Below are 15,035 nucleotides of genomic sequence, written 5' to 3' on the forward strand. Positions count from 1 at the left end.
TTATATGATTTTTCACAATGTATACTAAAGAAACTAAAACAAATTATTTAGTTAACAAACTTTAAAATATCAAATGTCAAATATACCCGGGCGTAGCCTGAATTATCATCTAGTGATATATATATTTTAAAGTCTAACATGTAACATCCTTATTATCTATTATTCATTAAAATCTAACATGTAAAAATTTAAACTTAAAAAAGTAAAATAAAAAATTAACCAAGTGAATTTAGTAGTTGCTTTGCTTTAATTAAATACTATTTTCAAAAAATTTCTTCTACATTTTTATTTTAATTAATATTTACAAGCAAGAATCAATTAGGAAAACACCAGTTTTTTTTTTTTTTAATAGTCATTGTAGTTAGACTTTTATTTTTTGAAGTTTTTTTTGTAGACATTTATCTTGGGCAACTAATCAAAGAGTTGTTTATTAATTAATTTGAGGTCGAAAAAAAAAAAAAAAAGTCATCGTAAAAATTGTCAAATCGGTACTTCTGTTAATACCTACAGAATAACCCATATCAGATCATGAAATTCCAAGTGGTAATAGTCAACTTCTTATCTCCTTTAGGCCCAATAAATCTATAGTACAGTATATTGAGAATATGCCGCAAAGGCACAAACCATGCTTCACATTATTTTTGTAGGTAGGCCGTAATAATGGGCCGAGCTAAGTAACCCACCAATAAATCACAAAGCCTAAATATAATGCAACAGAAGCAAAAAATGAAACAAATCTCAGCCGTTGATCGTGTGTTCAATAACAAAACCCTACTACTACACTACACTGATCCGACGCCACGGGAGCTCTCGAACTAAAATTAAACAAAAAAAAAAAAATCAAAACCAGAAAAAAAAAAAGCCACCGGAGCTCTCGAACTCCATTGACGTCTCCTCCGGCAAAGATCTCATTGTTACCGTTTCTTCTCCTCCGGCGAGCTGCGTCCACATACAAAGTCAAGGTATATTCCTCGAGCTACATAGAGCTTGAAAATGAGCTCCTTTTAGATTTACATATTTAAGGATTCAATCCAATTAGATTTGGCTTATTATGTTTGTTATGCACATTGGAAGTTTATGCATAGTTTCTGGGTCGATTAGGTCTCTAAATAGGTAACAAATGGATTTAAGTTGCTAAATTGTAGTGAATTGTAGATTTGAACCTGAAACATCCAATTTGTGTTCTTCTCGCGATAGTAGAACTGGGTAGAATTGAACCGTACTGATATATGTAGTAGAATTGAACCGTACTGATATATGTAGTATGACTAGTTATACTAGTATTACTGATATATGTAGTATGACTAGTTATACTAGTATTACTGATATATGTAGTATGACTAGTTATACTAGTATTACTGATATATGTAGTATGACTAGTTACACTAGTATTACTGATATATGTAGTATGACTAGTTACACTAGTATTACTAATATATTTAGTATGACTAGGTACACTAGTATTACTACAAAATAGTATAACTAGTAAAACTAGAATTACTGACAGATTTTTTGTACTATTATTTTGGCAGGATATAATGAGCGAGAACGTGATCATATATTTTAAATGCGAAGGTCGCACGTATAGTTTGATGATGAAGATATCATGGGAGAAGATAACTCTCTCCATGTTAAAAGCTAGGATATATACGAAGCTTGGATTAGATGAAAGTAAGGTTAAATTGCAAATGAGGTACAATGCACTGCTGTTGGGACCAGAAGAAGAGATGAACATTTGTGATGATGAGGATGTCCGTGTTTATATAGCGTCCGTTGAAAACAACCGTAGATATGTTTTGTTTGTAGAGGTCATCACTAAACCAGAATTGTCCGAGCAACTATCGAGAATGGATAAAAGTTCTGTTGGTAAGAACTATGCGGAATTGGAATCAAATGAGGATGAAATCAGAGATAATGCCATCAATTTGTATGTAGACAAGGAAAAAAGAAAACAACAACACGAGGCAATAGAAAAAGATGATTCTATTCAAGAGGGTGAAATTATACCTCCGCCTTGCAAAAAAAAAAGAAGGGAAGAAGTAAAGTAAAAATGTTTCCATCGGTTGGAGAAAGACGTTTAAGGACGCAAAACAAAAGGCGACCGAGGCAATGATGTCAATGGTTTTTATTTGACAATCATAGTGTTTGATTTTATCTACAGTTTTTGTTTTGTAAAATATTTACGACTTGGACAACTATGTAACATTGATTTTCGTTATATAATATTATGATTTGTTTATGTGGTAATTGAGTAGTACTGGTAAAACTAGTATAACTTGAGAAAGAACTTGTTCTTGATTTTTTTTTTTTTTTTCACAAAACCAAACGTTACAACGTTTATTAAGTGGTAAAGAACTCTTATAAATGATACAATATGAATTAAGTAAGAATTTACAAAATTATATTATATTGGATTGTTATGAAAGAATCTACACAATATATCCCTTATACTTTTAAGCTCACTTTATGTCTAATAACCAACTTAGGATGAAAAGTTTACAAAAATTTATTTTTTTAACATATGAATAGATAAAACATTCAGAATTATATGTGTATTGACTTTAATCAATTGTACAACTAGAAAATCGAATTTTGAAGGGTACGTAATACTGATTTAAATGAAAAACAGCAAAAGTATAACTATGTAGAACTTTGGTACAACTACTACCTTGGGTAAAACTATGTTTAAAAGGTTGCTCACTGGTGAAAAAAACGGCACCACACATGGATAAGACGGCGCACACGTGGATAAAATTCCCCCCAAAATCAAAAATTCGAAATTTTCCCCCATTTTTCTTGTGGTTCCCCCCCCCCCAATTTGAAATTCCCTTCAATTATTCCTAGTATTACTATTATTACCAGTATTCCTATTATCTATACTAGTATTTTGCAACACTTTGGTGACGGGTGGGTAAAAATGCTTCTGGGTTAATCGGATATCCGACCCATTTTTCAAAATCCTTCACAAAAAATTTGTTGGGTCGGGTTATATTTAATCCAACTCATACACGGGATATTCCATATTAAATAATTTAGATATTTAGAAGATTTGATTAAGATTTAGAATTATGATTCTCCTATCATCTTTGTTTGATTTAATTTTAACTGTTTTGAATCATCATATAATACATAAAGTAAAAAAAAAATCAATTTTTTTTCTGCATATACTGTGATTCAAAATTTAAAAAAACGGACATATATTATCTAATTGACGAAAAAGTGTGTTCAACGTTCTACATCGATTAAAATATTTAGACAATGATTCAGAATCATATCATAAATAAGATCAACATTAATAAAATAAATGAGTTTTTTGGCGGAACGGGTTTGGCGGTACGGGTTTTTGAATAAACAATAATAAAAAGATTAAAATATCATTAATCCGCCGCTTCAATACGGATTAAATCCTTATTTTTTTTAATACCGCCAATATTAGACATATTAAATCAGTCTCATTTAGAAAAGATTGTATAAAACCAAAAATTGTCCCGTGGTATAATGTTACTTAATAACAATATTTATAAAATTTTAAATATTATTAACATGCCGCTTCAATACATATTAAATATTCAGTTTATTGAAATATAAATGTCTTAGAGAATGATATGATTTGTAAACTTTTATATATAATAAATAATCATTAAATTTTAAAATAAAAACAAATCAGGGGACGGGTTAAGAAATTATGGAACGAGTTATATTTTGGAAAGGATTTATATGGCGGACGAATTTGAATCAATATTTATATACCGCTTTAATACGGGTTAAATCCTCAGTTTATTAATAATTGTCTCGTGGACTCGTGGTATACCGTTACTTAATAACAATTGTAAACTATAATATAAATAAATATGTTATAAGAAGATACAATTTACAAAATATTTTCATACTAACTTTAAAATTAAATCATCCTGCGGTGTACCGCGGGTTAAAATCTAGTTTCTAGTATTACTAGTATTACCAATATTTCATCATAGTTTAACAAGACATAAAGTCAAACATATTATTTCGTGTAGGTACAAATTGAGAAAACATATTTAAAATACGAAAATTAAAATACAGCCCCGTCAAATGATCTATCGTGTGTGCGATCGATAGATTAATCGACTTAAATCACTCATAATTAGAGGTTAATCGACTTAAAACAATTATTAAACTAAAAATACAAATTTTTAGGGTACGCAATACGTAATACTAATTAATATGGAAAACAGCCAATGTAAAACTATTTGAACTTTGGTATAACTACTATCTTCTGTATAACTAAGAGTAAATTTAGCTGTGCACATGTGAGTAAAAGAGGCGCATGCGTGTACTTAAATTGAATTTTACGGCGCATATGTGTAAATTTGACGGCGCACATGTGTAATTTGACGTCGAACATAGTTTTACCTAGTAATACTAGTAGTACAAATCCAAAAACAAAACCAACAACATAGTTTCACCTAGTACTACCAGTAATACAAATCGAAACAACCACCATAAGACAAAAATATAATGAAGACGGAATATTCTTTATGAAGACGCTTCATCCAGATAAACAATGTCATGTGGATGTAAACAATGAAGAAAGATTAAAAACATAACAACCAAAAATAATTCATATCATCCACCTCTCTTAGAAAGAATGGCTCCACAGACGTAGCATCTTCTCCAATCTTTGTCTTCACACCACATTTTTTCTTGACCTTGTCACTTGCTTACATGGTGGGTATGAAAGACCAGCATGCTCATTTAGTGGGTCTGGAGAATCAGCAGTATCCTCTAGTATTACCAAGTCTCTTGGACGTTATTTTGTATCCTCTAATATGGGAAATCAGTAATCGAATAAAGTTCTACTTTCTTCAGAATTTTTCAAAAGACTAATAGTTCTACTTAGGTATACCAGTATTACAAATAAAATCCAACTAGTTTTATCTAGTTCTACCGGTATTACAAAAACACACTAGTTGTACTTATTTATACTAGTATTATTGCCCAGAAATTTCAATTCAATTCTAAATGACATCACGATACTCTTCCCAACCAAAACGAATTAGTTTTCCCTCTGTCTTAATTTTTCTACCACTTCCTCCTCAGCAATAGGATTCGGCTCTGAATCCCTGTCTCCATCATCCATGACCTCTTCATTTGGAACTCCTCCTATCTTCTTCTTCTTCTTCTTCTTCTTTGTCTTAGGAGCCATTCTCGATCGAATCCGAATAATTTCTCACAATCGAGTTCTCCCTAGTTTCACGAACACATCAATGAAATAAGAGAAAAAGATTTCGAGAGACGGATTGAAATGAATGAAATTGAACGACTAGTATGATTTGAAGGGATCGGTTTTTCTTCGATTGAAAGAGAGGGAAATCGAAAAGAGGGGAAGAGAAGTGGTTATCACACGAACTCGCAAAAGAAAGAGGAAGATTTAGAGGAAAATTTGTAATATTAAGGATTTAGAAAAGAGAAAAATAAAAAATTCTCTGTATTTTTTTAGAAAAATTGGGTTAGATCCGATTGAATTTGGGTGGGGGGAAAATATCCAAACTTTTTATGTAGTTTTAGAGTTATGAATAGGGTTTGAAAAAATAATTATCTGCTTTTATGGGAGAGTTTTGAGCTTCCCATTTCACAAAAAAGGGCATTTTGAGACGTATTCTCTTCGCCAATCTAATAAACCTGTTGCAAGAAAAAAAAGAGAGACGTATTCTCTTCTTTATCGATAGTCCCGCCTTCATTGCCAAATTCAAACTCGAAGAAATCTCTCTCTCTCTATCTCTCTCTCTCTCTCTCTCTCTCTCTCAATGAGCGATCTCATTCTGATCTCCGACGGCGAGGATGAAGCTACTCCACCACCGTCGAAGAAGGCTCGAAAGAATTCTACACCTACGATTTTGAACTTGGATACGGATCCATCACCGCAGAAGCAACCGCCGGGATCTGCTTCTACTCCGTTGCTCGTCGACGAGACAACTCTCTTTGACGATGTCACTGTCGTCAAGTCTTCCTTTGGTTCCTGAATCGGAGTTTCTTTAAACAAGTTTTCCGGTAAGTTTGACGTTCCTAATCGAGAAATATCTCAATCCGTCTTTGTTATTTCAGTTCGCCGACGATTATGTTGAAATAGTTTCGTTTATAGGGGAATTTATACTTGGGGGAGACTCTTCTACCTGTTAATTTCTGTGATTCATGATGAGTCTTTCAGTTTCTATGTTAGGGTTTTACTGTTTCGCTGAGCTTTTTTTTTTTTTTTTTTTTGGTAAATCTGATTAGGTAAACGAGTAATATCTCTTGAGTCGGATTCTGAAGACAGCTCTCGACCAGGGACTTCAAAGAAGTATGAACCCGTGGATGCTGATTCTTGGAAGCAGCCTTGTACATTGAAATCTGGATCCAGTGATGCTGATTCTGGTGAGGCTAACTATGACCTGAATACAAGCATATCTTCTGCTTACCCTGAGACCAAAGTTGACTACTTTATCAACTATAAAAAACATGCATACTCTAGTGATGAACTTCAATTGCAAAGGGTAGGTTCTTCTCCACTTATATAAATTGCTTGTGGCTGTTTTCTTTCAGATGATGATACTAGCTGGATGCAGCGACCTAGTTTTCGATCTACCATGTCTAAAGATGCTATTGAGGTACTTTATCTGCACTCATACCATATTCTTCGTGATTAAGGCATTGTTTGCTCTTTTTGTGATTCCTAATGCTTTCTTTTAGAGGGGTAAGTATTTGGGATTCTCAAGTGTCATTTGTTTGTTTATTTTGGGCATTGCTGCTTTCAGATGATGATACCACATTGCGTTGATCTTATTACTAAATGGTACAAGCTGTATAATATATAAATTGCTTACGTCGTTTGTTATATTGATTACTTGCAAAAATCAGGTAGATTCTGACCATGAGAAAGAAGATACAAGTGTTGAGAAATTGCGTCGACAAAAGCAGAGCAGAAGTTCTAAAAGTACATCTCTTTCTGCTGATGAATTGCCTAAAAAGCAGATGTCAAAAAATGAAAAAGTCCGAGCGTCAGAGGAAAAGAAGTTAAGAAAAGAAGTGAGCTTTGTTTAACATGTTTCTTAAGTTTTTTGTTCCCTGGATCAATAGTTAATTTAGCTTCTATCATCCAGCAAGAGAAATTACAAAAAGCCGCCATGAAAGCTGAAGATGCTGAGCATAAAAAGTTGGAGAAGGAAAAGCAGAAATGGGCAAAGGACAAAGCGCTTAAATCTATTGTCGCCTTGATTGACAATAAATTAGTTGAAGAATCTGTTGGAGGTAAGGACTTTCTCCATTCTGTGTATCATTCTTCAACATATACCTCAAGATTGGCTAGTTCATCACTAAAGTATGGAGACTTAGTGCCTTCAATTTATACAGGACGTCTCATTTCGGGGTTGCAAGAGAAAGGCATTACATACCGTGTAACCCCTAATCCAATTGAAAGATCCATTGTGTGGACAATGACACTTCCAGAGGATATTGCTCAGGTACGATAAAATCTCAGTCAATTTGTAGCATGGACCAATGTTAATCAACTGGCTTGCATCTTGAATCTCATAACTAAAACACAGAACTTGCAACTGTTATCAATGCCCCAATCTGGTCTGTATCTCTGTTTCCTGTGATGATAAGCTAAGTTGAACATGTACCCAGTGCTTTCTTATTGTCTTGATTTGCATATTCTTTTATCTATTGCAGACTTTACCCCTAGGATCCGAGATTCCATATGTTTTACTTATGTATGAGGCTGAAGACTTTTGTAATCTTGTTGCTAATAAAGAACTTCTCGAAAACGTCTCCAGAGTCCGTGACAAATACCCATCTTATAAGATGTGCTACCTCACCAATAGGTTAATGTCCTACGTAAAAAAAAAGTGCGTTTGAGAAGGTAAATTTTTGTTGCATTAATGTTTCCATCATGAAGCTGAAAAATCTATCTTCTAGGGAGAGTGTTGAGTACAAGGACCCTGTTAATCGCAGTGGTTGGAGAAAGCCTCCTATTGATGAGGTACTACTGTTCCTAATCAAAATGTGTTTAGATGAAAACTACTCAATGCTTCTTTTATGTCCTTAATAAAGATCTGATGTGTTACAGGCAATTGCAAAGTTAACAACTCACTACACTGGAGTACATTCCAGACACTGTGTAGACGAGGCTGAGGTGGCTGACCATCTTGTTCGTTTAACAAGTAATCTGGCCTATTGCCAAGTCAGGTATTAATATCTATGCTATTTCAGTTTTGTTTCCAAAAAGATTTTGATTCGATATGATACCCAAATGGAAGTTTCATTTCCTTTCCTCCCATCAAACAAATCCAACCAAAAATATTTTGATACAACTAGAAATGGAAGATCCAAACTAGTGAAAATCCGGAAGCTTAACATTAACTGAAATTATCTCTGTGTTGACGTCCTTGATACTGAATTAAACTGTCTGATGTGCAGGAATAAGTTAACTCGGTTATCAGTATGCGCTGATGGTACATTAATGTCCAAGAATGCAGCTGATAAGCACTTGGTTAGAGAGAGCCTATGGTATAGTGATCTAAACCCATTTTCAATTTTAATATTTTTATAAATCACCTGCTTTGTTTAATAAGTAAATATGCATTGGGTCGATAGGTTGAAAGTGTTGGTAGCAATACCAAAGGTACAGCCAAGATACGCTGTAGCAGTGTCGAAGAAATACCCATCCTTGAAGTCCCTTCTTAAGGTTTATATGGATCCTAACATATCGGTGAGTAAATACAAACTATGGATATTGACTTCTTCAGTTGATGTTTCTAACAGTTTCATAAACTGGGGAGCAGGTTCATGAGAAGGAGTTTCTACTGAAAGATTTGAGAGTGGAAAATTTAGTAGGAGAAGACAAAATGGTTGGTGATGCCTGTTCGAAGCGGATATACAGAGTGCTTATGTCTTTAGATGGAACAATTAAGACTGATGACGTCGAAAATGGTGCTGCTTCCTTCATATGACTTAATTTAGAACTAAGAGAACATCAAATAGTCTCATAACTTCCTCTGTGAGACAAAACACAAGAATGATTGTGTCTTAGGTTTTTTCTTTTGTATATGTATGCAAGTTGACCTATGAAGAAGTTGATCATCTCTTTCCTTTCTTCTATTGAAGTCTATAATGTGTGTGTTCAGTCTTGTAAGTGATTTGGTATTTGATTTTGTTAGTAAAGAAAGGTATTATCAGATCATATGTTTTCAGTGCTTCACTTGTAGAGAGTAGAGTTGCTTCAATGTCTACATTATGTGGGCCTGTAACAAGCCCATGAGTAACTCAATGTAAGTCATGTTCTGTCTCTGTATTTAAAATTCTAAAATCTCTCTGCGTGTCTTTCTTGTTGACTTTGGTGCTTCCCATCAATAATGGCAGAGCTGCAGCATTTCTCCCATGAATGTAAGCTGGCCTCGCCGGAGATCTTCACGTATGGTGTCTGTAACATTTGTTACAAAGATGAACCTGTTGAGTTCGCCTGTAAGTCTTGCAAATTCGATCTCTGTAAAACTTGCTGTGAGCTGCCACAAAAGGTGTTTCATGAATTTCACCCGGATCACACTTTAGAGTTTTGTCTAGGCCAATATGATCGGACACCTGAGTACGTCGTATGCTCAGGGTGTGGGAACATGTTTTCTGGCTCTTTCTATGAGTGTAAAGAGTGTGAGATCTATCTTGATTTGGGATGTGCGCATTTCAAGAACATCGTCACGAGTTGGGACTTGAGAGAAATGCTTCATTATAGCCATTGCCACTTGGTTAAGAGGTGTAGACCAGGTCAAGATGCTAAAGGCTGTTGTCTCCTCTGTGAGCTTCCTCTGTCTCCATCTTCGATATGTTACGGTTGTGTTCATTGTTACTCGTTTCTTCACGAGCGCTGCCTTGATCTTCCGATAGAGATTCAGCATCCGGTGCATCCACCACACCCTCTCAGACGCCTTGATTATGCACATAATTGTGGAGTTGGAAGAGATTGCAATGCTTGCGGTGACAAGATCATCGGTGTCCCGTTTGGTTGTCTAGAATGCAATTTTGACATTCACATGAGGTGTGCAGATTCCTTGTTGCGAAGCCTGATGCACAAGTCTCATGAACACAGATTGTTTTATGTGTGTGGTGGAATGAAAAGTACTTATGGACGAATGCCTTGCGAAATATGCATGAGAGGCGATTGGGTCTATGCCACATACTACTATCAGTGCGTGGAATGTGATTCAATATTTCATTTCAAGTGTGTTGACATACCCGAGTCCGTGGTCAAGAAATCTTTTCACATTCATCCGCTTGTGCTTAAAACTTTCGTAGCGGAAAACAATTCTATGGAGTATTGTGGCGTTTGTGAGACAATAGTACACGCCGGACATCATGCTTATACTTGTAAAGAATGTGATTTTGTTGGTCACATTGGATGCATTCTTCGCGAGGTAATTAATACGTCATTACAATTCTTTTTCTTATTGATGATGGTAATAGAGCCGATGATGAGAAGCTACTCTTACTCATAATCAACAGGAAGAGCCTTCGCCGTTGTACTTGAAAGATCTGTATTCTTCTGGAAAAGTTACAATGAGATCAATAGATCAAGACTACTCTGGAACCAACAACTTAGAAAACAAACTTACAGTATGACTTTTACATGATCAATCATACTCATGAAAAGTATATAAACACTTTTTTGTTTTGCCTAATTGCTTCAAATATGTGTTGCAGGTTAATGATATCTGGCATATTCATGTGATGAAACCAGTCCTCATGAGTGATCTTGATAAATATCCATGTTGCAAGATCTGTGGAGGAAAAATACTTAGTAATCCATGGAAATGCGAGACCTGCAGCTTCGAGACACATCATTACTGTGCGGAGCTGGGGCGACCATCAAAACATCGACTTCATCAGAACCACCCTTTGACACTCTTGCCAAAGTATCCTTCACAAGAAAAGATGAAATGTGACGTTTGCAGAGGAAATATATACAACTTCAATCTCTTCTGCCGCATATGTGATTTTGTTATCCACATCAACTGTGCCTTGAAAAGTAAACATGTTCTTGAAGCTTTAAGGCAGAAATTCACTGGCACTTGGAGAGGATGGTGCAAGAAAGGCGTGCATAATAGATTGGTTCAAGTTATGGTCTCGAGGTCATATCCGACTACTTGCGTTATTTGTGATGAGAAGTTGTGTGGGAAAGCTGTATCATGTATGAAGTGTGAAGAGATATACCATCCTCAGTGTATTGAGAGCTACCATACTTAGTTTCTTGGTCCTTTCTCTGATTTAGTCTGTTATTTCTTTTGCTCTTGGTTGGTTTTGTGAGGGTCTTATTAGATCTTGCTCTCTGTTTCTTCATATACAAATTCTTTTGGCTCTTAAAATAAGTTTCATCGTTTTCTCAAAAAGACTTTTATTGATTAGTTTTTTACTTAAAAACATGTCTTAACATTACATGACTACAAAGGACAGAGATCTAGCCGGTGCCGGTAACACCAAGATCCTGCTTCTTGTCATCTTTACCAGCACCAAAGACAGGTCCGCCAAGACCAGCAGCATCAGAGACCTTGTCTTGAAGCTTGTCAACTTGAATCCCACCTTCGTCTTCCTTTGACTTTATATCAAGCTTCGTCTTGTTCTGTCCTCCTTCCACCGACTCATACGTTGTCGCCGTTCTTGACCCCATCGGCTCTGCTCCTTGTGCTCCCGACATTGTTGATGATAAACTCATTTTCCTCTCTGTCCACACCAAAACTAATTTATACCCTCAAGCCATGGTCTTGAAACCTGCCACCTGGCCAAGACGTGGCAGTTCTACAGAAGTCTAGACCTATCTTGTTGGTCACGTGTCCTCAGTGAGTCAAAAGGACTTGTCTTTATCATCTGTTGGATTACGTGATGTGTTGCGTTTTTAACGGTTTCGAGTCTTGGTTTAGTCCATGTTTTGAGTCATCTATCGTGTCAAAGTCCGTCTTTTGCGTCTTTTCGGTTGTGTCTTGAGTCCTTTGCAGGTTATAGGTGCTCGAGCTGGATTCGGAGCATCTTGTACATGATTGAGCCTATTCGGAGCTAAAACAATGGAGAAACGGTACAAGAGATCACCAGGAGCTGGGGATCGATCGATCCAAGGCGTGGATCGATCGATCCCAATTGTGACGATGAAGCCAAAAGTTCCAGTAGCTCGAGATCGATCGATCCCAGGAGGGGATCGATCGATCCAGCATCATCCGTCCAAGACCAATTGATTCAGCATATCTGGATCGATCGATCCACCCATGGGATCGATCGATCCGAGCCTCGACGTCCCGAGACGGTTTTCCTAAACCGGGTTTTGTCTTCTTTTTTTTACTTGGGTATAAAAACCCCAGAGACCTAATTTTTCTGGGGACGTTTTTCTTTCTGCAATTTTTCTGAGACTTTTCTCTTGTAAGCAACCTTGGGATTCTAGAGATTCATCCTCTTTGACAATTTGGAGAAGATTTCTAAACCCTATTTCTTATTTTCATTGCAATTCAATTATGTCTTCTTCATCTATTTGTCTTGTTTCTGTTGCTATGTATGAGTAGTCTTTTAATTAGGTGTTAGGGTTCTAATTAGGAGATTCGATAGATTAATGGATTAATTGTTGTTTGGAATTCTCATTCTCTAGGTTCTTTGATTCACATGTTCTTAATGCTAGAATAGGATTGATCACCCTGTTGTAGAACCTAGGTTTTTCTATGCATCAAAAGTGTTCGATAGAATGCCTGAAAGAATGTGAATTGAGCAATGTATTTCTAGCCAACGAAAGTTGAAGTTAGGACGCATTGTGAACTAAATGAACTTGTTTGATAATGCGAATTTGACTAGGAAATTACATGCGAAAGTTTAGTAATCGAGTAGTCAAATTTAGTGATTAATGTCTTGAAAGAGAATTAGTCTAAGTTGTGTTCATGTTCAAGAACGGTTCGTAATTGTTGAATTCCTTGTCCCATGTTTCCATTGTTTATTGATCTCTGAAATACCCTAATGCCTAATGTCTTTAAATCTTGAAACTTAAATCGTTTAATTTAATTGCATTTTTATTTTACAATTCGGAAAACTCAAACAAAACAACTTTTTAGTTTTAGCTAAGAACAAGTCTCGAAAATCCTTAGAGTATCTTTGGTCCTTGTGGATCGATCCCGTATATACTACCTTGCGGTTAAGTGTATCGGGTAATTACTCGAGCAATCATTACGCTTTCTTGATGTGAACTCAAAACTTGCTTCATTAAGAACCTTCTAATGACACACAGAAGGCTCTTCATCAATTTTTAAGTTGCATTTTCAATAATTGTATGACCGAAATAAATAAATTGAAACACTAAACGCCATTAGCTCTAAAGTAATTTTATAAATGGGCTTTAATAGAATCCCATTAAGCTAGGTCAATAAACGAGAAAAAATATTAAATTTCCCAACCACTCCACGTTGAGAAAACGATTGATCTCCACTTGGGATAAACAATCATTGTAGGATTTAGTTTTGAATCATGAAGGTTCTGTGATCAAGATTATTGTGTTATTTTAATGCTAGTCTTGGATCAAGATTGCAATCTTGCTTATCACGATGGGGAAACTCGAGCATTTCTCCCATTCATGCCCTTTAACCTCGCCGGAGGTTGTATCTGAAGGTATCTGCAACATTTGCTTCGAAGACCAAGTTGTTGAATACGCATGTAAGCCTTGCAATTTTGATATATGTAAGACTTGCTCCAAGCTGCCGCAAAAGGTGTCACATGATTTTCACTCAGAACATCCTCTAGAGTTTTGTCTATTCCAATATGATCGAAAACCTGGTTACATTGTCTGCTCTTGTTGTGGGAACATGTCTTCTTGCTCATTCTATGAATGTAAAGAATGTGAGATCTATCTTGATCTCGGTTGTGCACTACTGAGGAACATTTTCACAGGTTGGGACGTTAGAGAAATGCTTCATTACAATCATGAACATTTGCTTCGAAGGTGTAGACCAGGACAAGATGCTAGAGGCTCTTGCCTGCTTTGTGAGCTCCCTCTGTCTCCCTCTTCTATATGTTACGGTTGTGTTTACTGTTACTCGTTTCTCCACGAGCGCTGCAGGCCCGGCCCACCCATAAAGCAGGCAAAGCATTTGCTTTAGGCAACAAAATATAAGAAAATTTTTAGGGCCACATAAGTAAGAATCTTCCTTGGTCTGGTGGTTAGGTAGTTGGTTAACTAGTGTCATGTTCCGAGTTCGAATCCCTATTTTTATAGTTTTTAAAAAAATTTTAACAATAGTTTCAAATATGCTTTAGGCTCCAAAAGTTCAAGGACCGGACCTGGAGCGCTGTCTCGATCTTCCGACAGAGATTCGACATCCCGTGCATCTGGTACACCCTCTCAGACGCCTTGATTACATACAAAGTGGTGGTCGAACATTTTGTGGTGCATGTAGGGAGGAGATTGACAGTGTCCCCTTTTACGCCATGAGAGGTAAACGTTTTCTTGGAATGTTAGGGCCGAAAGTCGTTGGAACTTGGAGAGGACGTTGTTTGGGAGGCAAGCATGGGATGGTTCAAGTTACGTTCCCGAGATCATATCAAAAAGTTTGTATTATATGTCATGAGAGAGTGCTTGGGAAAGCTGTGTCATGTATGGAGTGTGAAACAGTTTATCATCTTCGGTGTATTGACCGACATCGTATCAAAGACCGTGATTCTTCGTAGTTCGGTTGCGCCTCCTCTGAAACAAAGTGCTGCAACTTCTTGTTAATCTGATTGTTATACCTCTAATTTCTCTCGGTTAGTGAATCATGCTTGTAATATGTTTATTTGCTCTGTTTTTTCTTGTTCTGTTTTCTCTGTTTCTGGCAATATGTGTTTCTTTATCGGTATTCACACTTCCAATATCAGTCCTCCAATTAAGCATGTTCATTAAATCTGGAGAAGACTCAAAGCAAATCATGTTCCTGACGTTTTTGCTGTTTGTCTAAATTTTCCAGATAGAGGCTTAGGCTTCACACTATGAGTCTATATATGTTTTTCGGAAAACAAAATCTTGATTA

General features: G+C 36.1%; 4 protein-coding genes across 4 annotated transcripts; 3 read left to right on the forward strand and 1 right to left on the reverse strand.

Annotated features, from left to right (window-relative positions):
- The first annotated feature begins 5,672 nt into the window (after positions 1-5,672).
- On the forward strand, positions 5,673-9,194 carry LOC9314641 (crossover junction endonuclease EME1A). The gene is given in 12 exon segments (XM_021029949.1): positions 5,673-6,030; positions 6,256-6,393; positions 6,562-6,626; positions 6,877-7,044; positions 7,119-7,266; positions 7,369-7,478; positions 7,690-7,865; positions 7,936-7,999; positions 8,087-8,205; positions 8,437-8,526; positions 8,614-8,728; positions 8,802-9,194. Coding segments are annotated over 12 exon segments (1,605 nt in total). The 5' UTR covers positions 5,673-5,786; the 3' UTR covers positions 8,970-9,194.
- A 71-nt stretch (positions 9,195-9,265) lies between these two features.
- On the forward strand, positions 9,266-11,396 carry LOC9314642. The gene is made up of 3 exons (XM_002878529.2): positions 9,266-10,424; positions 10,513-10,623; positions 10,711-11,396. The coding sequence occupies exons 1-3, from the start codon at positions 9,372-9,374 to the stop codon at positions 11,251-11,253; spliced, it is 1,707 nt and encodes a 568-aa protein (XP_002878575.1). The 5' UTR covers positions 9,266-9,371; the 3' UTR covers positions 11,254-11,396.
- LOC9314643 lies at positions 11,375-11,868 on the reverse strand. The gene has a single exon (XM_002880353.2). It carries the CDS (start codon positions 11,717-11,719, stop codon positions 11,465-11,467), a length of 255 nt encoding a protein of 84 aa, XP_002880399.2. The 5' UTR covers positions 11,720-11,868; the 3' UTR covers positions 11,375-11,464.
- Positions 11,869-12,859: 991 nt separating this feature from the next.
- On the forward strand, positions 12,860-14,801 carry LOC9316467. Its single transcript, XM_021027252.1, has 2 exons — positions 12,860-14,078; positions 14,314-14,801. The coding sequence occupies exons 1-2, from the start codon at positions 13,578-13,580 to the stop codon at positions 14,695-14,697; spliced, it is 885 nt and encodes a 294-aa protein (XP_020882911.1). The 5' UTR covers positions 12,860-13,577; the 3' UTR covers positions 14,698-14,801.
- Positions 14,802-15,035: the final 234 nt, after the last annotated feature.

Source organism: Arabidopsis lyrata (assembly GCF_000004255.2).
Source record: "Arabidopsis lyrata subsp. lyrata unplaced genomic scaffold ARALYscaffold_4, whole genome shotgun sequence".
NCBI lineage: Eukaryota > Viridiplantae > Streptophyta > Magnoliopsida > Brassicales > Brassicaceae > Arabidopsis > Arabidopsis lyrata.

What these genes read in the sequence shown, in the direction of transcription:
- LOC9316467 (XM_021027252.1), top strand. Translation starts at nt 13,578, where the DNA reads ATGGGGAAACTCGAGCATTTCTCCCATTCATGCCCTTTAACCTCGCCG. An exon ending in ACTGTTACTCGTTTCTCCAC is followed by an intron (nt 14,079 to 14,313) that starts GAGCGCTGCAGG and finishes GGACCGGACCTG; the next exon opens with GAGCGCTGTCTCGATCTTCC.
- LOC9314642 (XM_002878529.2), top strand. Translation starts at nt 9,372, where the DNA reads ATGGCAGAGCTGCAGCATTTCTCCCATGAATGTAAGCTGGCCTCGCCG. An exon ending in TTGGATGCATTCTTCGCGAG is followed by an intron (nt 10,425 to 10,512) that starts GTAATTAATACG and finishes CATAATCAACAG; the next exon opens with GAAGAGCCTTCGCCGTTGTA. An exon ending in ACTTAGAAAACAAACTTACA is followed by an intron (nt 10,624 to 10,710) that starts GTATGACTTTTA and finishes TATGTGTTGCAG; the next exon opens with GTTAATGATATCTGGCATAT.
- LOC9314643 (XM_002880353.2), bottom strand. Translation starts at nt 11,719, where the DNA reads ATGAGTTTATCATCAACAATGTCGGGAGCACAAGGAGCAGAGCCGATG.